At 44.7% G+C, this 8,064-nt stretch overlaps 1 protein-coding gene across 4 annotated transcripts in view; it reads right to left on the bottom strand.

The window, feature by feature from the left end:
- JARID2 (jumonji and AT-rich interaction domain containing 2) overlaps positions 1–7,777 on the bottom strand; it is a 252,654-nt gene extending 244,877 nt beyond the window's left edge. For 3 of the 4 annotated variants that reach the window (XM_053920239.2, XM_053920237.2, XM_053920238.2), the window contains exon 1: positions 4,783–5,209. Coding sequence is in view for 1 of the 4 variants with exons in the window: in XM_024565376.4 (XP_024421144.2) it covers positions 7,109–7,153 (45 nt within the window). In the remaining 3 variants the exon portion in view is untranslated. Of the gene's footprint in view, positions 1–4,782; positions 5,210–7,108 lie in introns of those variants that run through there. The other variant, XM_024565376.4, reaches the window with a different exon arrangement.
- Between the last annotated feature and the right edge of the window lie 287 nt (positions 7,778–8,064).

Below are 8,064 nucleotides of genomic sequence, written 5' to 3' on the forward strand. Positions count from 1 at the left end.
TCCCCTAAGCAGCAAAGTCAGGGGCAACAATTCAAGTGCCAGAAAAAATATCGGAGCCGATTTGTTATAGCCCTGAGAAATCAAACGGGTTCTCAGAAGCCTGGAGAGCTAATGCAGCCCACGCTGGCCCTCAGGTACAAGGGAGAGGATGGGCTGGGGGCCACTTATAAAAATACAGATCACACACCAGCCAGTCCCAAAGGGTACTGGGATCTCAAGCTCTTTTTCCAATGAGGATTCAAGGAGACAGCCAGCTGGGCATAAGGGGGTAGCTCCACCAACTGGTGTTTAAAAAAAGCAACAAATATAAACATGCTCCTGAGAGGGATACACTCCTATTCTTGGAAGCTGACAAACTGTCTTAACTTCCCCAATTTTCTCTTTTTAATTTTTTAAAAGATTTTATGTATTTATTTTTAGAGAGAGGGGAAGGGAGGTGGACAGAGAGAGGGAGAAAAACATGGATGTGCAAGAGAAACATCGACTGGCTGCTTCTTGCACACCCCCCCAACCAGGCACTTGGCCCACAACCCAGGCATGTGCCCTGCCAGGTATCTCAACCTTTGGGTTTGCAGGATGACCTCAACCCACTGAGACACACCAGCCAGGGCTTCCCCAACTTTCTCAAGCAAAAAACCTCTGTAGGGGCTGCCAGAGGCCCTATTATGACCTTTTCTCCCCTTTTGGGTAGCTACACTGATCACTTTTCCTCTATTTCATCTGGAGTAAAAAATGAGGAGACACAGCCTTTAACTATCGGGCCAATGTCTATTGGCTTCTGTAAAATGGACTTAAGACTCTTCTTCTCAAAGTGTGAACTCACTGTGGAAACAATAAATGTGGATGGTTATTTCAGAACTGACTGGGATGCCCTCAGGAGGGGTGAGTGTTGTGTGGCCATCTAGACTTCTACAATCCAAGCTCTTTTCACATTCCTTCAAATGGCAAAGAGAGCCTAAGGAGAGAAGGCAGCATCCTCACCAGAACAATACAACCTGTGCCAAGATCCACAGTGACAGAAACCCAGACTCAGGTGACCAACCTAGACTTCACCCTCTGGGACAACATCTACCTATGTAAAACACAGGACATTTCCCATTCCAGATATCCTAAGAGAACAAGACAGATAAAAGCCACCTGCAAGGGGTGACAGGAACAGGAAGTCCTGGAAGCATGCAGGATTACTGGGCCAGGAGCAATAGGGTGTCTGGCCAGTGCTGCCATTTCCTACAAGATTCAGCTCTACTTTTAATGATTTTATTCTGAATGAGAAATGAAGAAAAACTCATTTTAAAAAGCATGAGGCTGTCAGAAGGCCAATAGAGTTGACTGAAGTCCCAAGAAAAATTAAGACCTAAAAGGATAAGAAAAATCACATTCAATTTATCTACCAAAAGTAGACAAATAGCAATACTATATCATAGCTTTAGAGAACCAAAGTCATCAGAGTTCCCACCTGCTTGAATGAAAGAAGCCGGCAATGATCAGGCAAATATGGAAAAAGCTTTATGGACAAAAGGAACCAGAGAGGCAAAGACTGGGGCCTGGACAAGCAACTGAGGCTTGTGGGGGGAGTCTCAGAAGTATGAAGAGAAGAGTGACCTGGGAGATGGAAAGAAACAAGATAACTGACTGCAACTAAAAGACAAGACTCAATCTGTCATTTCCAATAACAGGTAGGCTCATGAATCTGAAATAAAACAGACCTTGAGCAACATCTCTTAACTAAGAAAATAAAGTTGCTGGATTACAAGACACAAGCTTTTGAATTCCATATAAGTTAGGCATAAAATCACTAATCTTTCTGCCCCCTACGATCCAGTGAATGGCACAATTTTTTTAACTCTAAGAGCGACACAAATTAACTCAGGAGGACCACTCTGAGGGAAGTTACACAGCATAAACTTGATAAGGTGTCTAGATTAATTCTGGGGGGCTATGGCTAAATACAATGGAAGCACTCTTATCAGAGGTGATAGGGACCAGAATTTGGTTTGCTAATGTAAAGTCTATCCAGCAGAAAACCTTAAAAAAAAAAAGTGTGTATAGGTGTATACATACATATATGTCTACACACATATAAACATTTTAACTTAAAAACGTAAGTGTACTTTTTAGTTTGTTGGGAAGAGAATGAAGTTTGATTCCAAACAGTGAATCACTTGCAAAGCAATGTGCATGCAGAATCCTTATAGATTTTTCCCCAAGTCTTTTCAATGTCAGGCCCACATCTACTTTAACAGCCTTATTTTTTTAGCAAGTCACTTTTATCAAATGTTCCCAAAACAGTCATCTTAAAGTTTTTCATAGGAATCAACTGTCTTTTCACACTCATTCAAAGGATTACATAATATTTAACTGTAATTGCAATAATAAGACTAACTGGAATAACCAGATTTGGAAACAGCTGACACTTGGCAAGCCTGTTATGGGTGGGAGCCAAAGGGGACACAGGCACACACACCCCAGGGCTGCCCACTGGCCAGGAGCTTCACAGCCAGGATGTTCTGCAGCCAACAGTACAAGAGAAGATTGGGGAGGTAGAGAGTGGTTAGCAGAGCTGCTACTGTAATCCTGGGGGACACTTACACATGGACCAGTAACTTTAGGAGGAAGAGTGCAAACAGAATCCCAAAAACTAAGTTTCCTAGACTGAAACTTTTTAACCATTCAGATAAAAATGTCAGAAGTCTCAGCCCTCAGACCATCATGATCAAGAGCAAACCATTCCATTAAAAATACTGCAACTTAGCCTTTACCAAGTGCTTTAAAGTACTATAAGTTTTTTTGAATGCAACAGACACCATTTATATACTCCAAAAGGTTTTTCTCTTTCTGAAGAGGGAAAATTTAAATAACCTTTGGAGCAAGGTATATATTAAGGTTACAATGGAGTAACGTCCAAGGCACTTGGAAGTGAGTCAATAGCCCTCAGCCCAGCAACAGGAACTAGTTCATCCTATGAGAGAAGAAACAGGCATTATACTATCAAAGTACCAAATAACAGCATACTCCTATAGTTGGCTATTCGAGCCAATGGCTATGGAGTACACACAAGTCAGACATTAGTCTACAGTAAAGTAACAGTAACCCAGATAACAATGACTAAAACTAGATTATTTTTGGACATAATTTTTTTTTCTTTCAAATTTCAGTGACACACTTTGGATTCTTACCTTAACAGTATTCCTTCCATAATCATAGCTGCTAAGTTGCCTTTCCCAGGACTTACATGACAAAGAGAAAGGTTTTCCACTACTAGAAACAGGCAGAAAGAAATCCATGTGAACAGCCCATGAAAGGAAAAACACAGCAATTAAATAATGTGCACAAGTTTTTTGCCCTCAGAACTGAAAAATAACTTGATCGGGTATAAAATAAGGCAGGGGAAAGGAGGGTTCATAAATCCTACCATTATACTTTAGTGTCTTTCTTTCTTTTTTCTTTATAATTTAATGTAATTATAATTACACTAAATCCTGCTATTGTTTCTTGTAACACAAACTTCCCAGTTTTTTAAATCATACTGCACTTTTAAACCAGAAAATTAGATATTTACAACTTATAGCCTAATGGTATGAATTCTGCTTGAGCTGTTCTGGAAATTTGGTAATTTGTTTTCATGCTAACTGCATGATTCATATCTCCATGTGGCAGAAATTTTAATTTCAAACTCATACCTGCTATAAAGCATCACTGATCAAATGGTTTGAAGCCTGGATATCACATGTGTTATTCTTCCTAGGAATAACCAAATACTGGATTGATGGGCAGAGAATACCCATAAAGCAAAACTTGCAACTGTTTTTATTGTTCAAGTGGATTGGGGCTTTGAAAGGCAAATATTTTCAGTTATTTAAGGTATTATAGTGGGAGTCATGCCCAGCACAATTAAGAGAGGATTACATTGCAATTTATGAGTTTCTCAAGGATGTCATTTAATATAAAATACAGCAATCATTTCTCCCAAAGCCTGCCATCTACATCCCACCCCCAAACTCTGTTTTGCTAAGACAATAAACTAAATGGCAAGCCAGCAGGCATCTAAGGCTTCTGAGACCAATTGTAGGAAATGTGCTGCCTTCCACCAGCTCCAGTAATAACGCCACCTTACATAGCAAGAGCATAGTGTTTTATAGCTTACACGAACACCATCTCACATACATAATCTCAGAGAAAGTGAAGTGGAAAAGACAGGTATTACTTTCTCCATTTTACAGAAAAGGAAATAGATTGCAAGCCTCTTCGTGTCTGTCTCAGAACTAAACCTGGAACATCCTGAGACTTGGAGTCCAGGGGCTCTTCAAGCACACTGTATCTATCAATGACAAGTTTTCCCTTATTTGGACCCCTAAAAAGTACTCAATAGCATACAAGAGAGCACCCCCCCCCACGCCCATCCCTCACCCTTGGTACTGCAAAGCTTCCAGAATGAGCCAACAGTTGCTGCTGTGCAGCATCACCCAGAAAGGCATCCCGCCACATCCTGCGAAGACATGCCAAATATGACTTAAAGTGACAAGGTAGCCGAATCCACAACATGGTCCTCCTACAAAGCAAAGCTTTCCCTGAATTAAGTTTCCTTGCTTTTCTAAAACATTGGTGAGGAGACCCAACTACTACAGTAGTAGTGCCACATCATTAGCAGGCCTACAAACGGAAGAAGCAAAAACATTTCTGCAGAAATAAGGTATCTCCTCCCTGTTCCCCATCTCCTCAATGGATCAAAATCACAGCTAGGCGGGGGCACTCGCCGAAGAACTACAGGCTCTCACTGCTCACCTAGAGGGGAGCTCAGTGTTCCTTGGCGGAAGGCAAAGACCCAGCGCACCCTCCTCTTCCTCGTCCACGTCCTCGTCCTCCTAGCGGGTGGCAGCCTAGCTCCACGGCAGCCCCGGGCCTCCGCCCCCGCAGCCCCACTGCGCTGGAACCTCCAGCTCGACTTTTGACGTCACGGAGGAGGAGGTTCCACCCCCCCGGCCCGGCCCTTTGTGACGTCACAACGACAACAGAACGCTGTCTGGAGCGTCGAAGAACCAGCGCAGCAGGGGGCGGAGGGAGGCAGGGGAGACCGGTGCGACGCGGTGGAAGAACCGGGGCAGAGAGAGGGCGTGCTGACGTCTCACCGGCTTAACCTGTTGCTCTCAAGACTGCGCTGCAATCTAAGAGCAGGGCTGTGGGGAAGGGCCCTGCTCCGCAGTGGACGCCGAGGGGGACTGTTTGCTGCAGCTGTGCGCCCCCACCCTCCCAGACACGCCCCCACCAGTACATTCCTGGCTCCCACCTCTCCCCTGCTACAGCAGGCCTCACTGCCCACACGCCCCGCCCGCCAGCCCTGGGCCGACCAGAGACCAGAGACTAGAGCCCAGAGCTCGAGTCCGAGCCCTGAGCCTGGAGCTCGCCCCCTACAGGCCGCGCGCGGCCGCCCAGCCCCGGCTCAGCCCCAGCCCGGCCCGCCGCGACCTCCGCACACCCTCCCCTTCGCAGCGGGCTCGAGCTCGTAAGGAGCCCGAGCTCCGCTCCCAGAACCTTAACTCACGCTCTGCCTCCTGCGGCCGCCTCCAGCCACGAGCTTGCGGCTGGACCCCTGGACTCTCCACGATCCGCTGACCACCAGCAACAAAAAATCCCACCCCACACTACTCTCCAACTTAGCGAGGTCTGGGATGGGGGCGGAGGGGCGGTCCTTGTCCAAGTTCTACCCCATTTGCTTTGTCGCTATACCCGAATTGGACGTGCCCTGGGAAGCCGTCCCCGCTCAAAGGCAAGAGTGTCTTCCATGCAGTTTCTACAGCCCGAGTTTAAACTATTCCTTTGCATTCTACCCAGCCCTCTGCAATGCGGATGTATTTTAATTCTTAAATTTTTATGGGAATAGCTTTTTAAGTAGAGTTTGATTGTTAAACCTTGCATTTCTTTCTTAGTTGAAGTTTATATGTGTACATTAGGATCAGCCCTCTAGAAAAAGGCATTTTGCTTTTCCATTAAATATATATTTTACATAAACCAGTGCCCCTAAGGTCATCTCCCATTCCACACATCACACTGCTCAAAAAGAGAAAATATTAACACCAATTTGTCGACTCGAGTTAAATAAAACTTTCTTTTCACGCTGCATTATTACTAATATATGTTCCTTTGGCCTTCTTTCTTAAAAATGAGTTCTTTGATTTAAAGCATGCAGCTAATGACCGATCACTCGAGTGCATTTGGTTAATCCCTCGGTTCCCCACCCTCCTCCTTCCCCCCAAACTTAAAAAAAAAAAAAAAAGCCACCACACACAAAACAAAAACAGTCCCCATGCCAATCAAAACGTAGCTGTACTATGCACAAAACAAATTTAACTATTCCAAACCATTTAAATCTCTAAATAATCACCCAATTTGAGAAACCCAGTTAACAGTGAGAAATCATTCGTAGCCACATATGCACTCACATGCCTACGTAAAAACATTACCTATATTACAAGTCTTTTTCCCCTAAAACTAGAAACCATGAATTTTTAAACAAAACCAGCCCCATTATTAAAGTCAATCCCAACAAATGCATTCGCTGTAACATGATTCCCAACTGTTTTATGTTGCGAAACAGATAAGCCAAAACGACCACATACATTAAATTTGATGTGCCAGTGCAAGGAACAATATCGCCATAATCGGACCTTTGATTGCAACTTAGAGGGCTTCCAACACACGCGCGTTACACGATTTTCGAAAAACATTAATAATAATAACACAGGCTCATTAGCATGCAAAGTGCAATATGGGGCCAAACCCGCCCGAGAATGCAGTGTAGTTACAGAACCGCAGCCCCCACCCCACTCCCAAGCTCCACCAAAATCCCTTGCCTTTCATCTGAAACTAGATTATGATTGTGTCATTCGAGGTCAATTTATTCACTTGAGGTATCTCTACACCAATCTGTTTTTTTCATCCAAACTAGGCAGATACGACTTTGCTTGAAAAGCCCTCTTTCAGAAAAGAAAAGAAACAGCCTTATCGGACGCTGTGTTTAAAACCCTTCAGCTGCAGAATTATCTATAAACTTGACATTCACAGCCATTGCTTAAAACTGCAAGTCAAAGGATGTGTTGTTAGGAGCACTTACGTATTTCTTCTGAATGATATTCCTCTTGGGTCTTTCCTTGCTCATTCTGAGATCCAAATTCTGATTGCAAAAGGGGACAATTGCTTCATGAATTTAAAGCCGTCAGAAATTTGCAAAAAAATATCCTGGTGGTTTTTATTGTTGTTGGTGGTGGTTGATCTTGTAATCCGACTTTTCTTCCTGTTCGCCCAAAGCCCGATTCGCCTTGAAATAAATCCGAAATTGGGAAGAAAAAAAAAAAAGAGCCAAAGACGAACGAAGCAAACAAAAAAATTCACTTTAGTAAAACACCCATAATGGAAAATTTCCCCCGAAACACACACACACACACAAAAAAAACCGACGCCCTTCACTCCCCCCTCTTTTTCCTCCAAAAACTACATTAGCGAAACGTGAAGGTCCTTAGTGTCTGATCTGTAGTTACATCTTGGAAAAGGAAAAGGAAAGATAAATAAAAAATGTTGGAAGTCACGTTTGTGCTGCAGCAGCAGTGCGAGCAGAAGAGTCAACTCCAGCGGCGGCGGCGGCAGCACCACCACAGCGAGGGCTCGCCGAGTCTCTTTTTTCCAAGCCCCCTAACCAATGAGAGAGAGGCTATCCAGCCGAACTTTAAATGGACTCTGCTTTTATACAAGTTAGGGCTCCTCGAATAATTCCCCGCCGGATGCTAGCCGAAAACTCCCACAGCTGAGCCACCAGGCGCCCGCCCACCCAGGCGCCGACCGCCCCCCGCCCACTCAGGAGGATCCCCGCAGCCTCGTCGACTAAACACCCTAGAGACCTAGACGAACCCTTCCCGGACAACCCCTGAGACATCTCTCACGCGCCGAGCCTAGGAGTGGAATTGAGAGAGGCTCCCTAGCTCAATGCATGGCACGCTCGGTCGCTCCACCTCACCCCCTTTTCCTAGCCTGCCGCTCACCCCACAGCTGCCAAACGATAGCCCTCGCCACTGC

Source organism: Desmodus rotundus, chromosome 3, assembly GCF_022682495.2.
Source record: "Desmodus rotundus isolate HL8 chromosome 3, HLdesRot8A.1, whole genome shotgun sequence".
Lineage (NCBI taxonomy): Eukaryota > Metazoa > Chordata > Mammalia > Chiroptera > Phyllostomidae > Desmodus > Desmodus rotundus.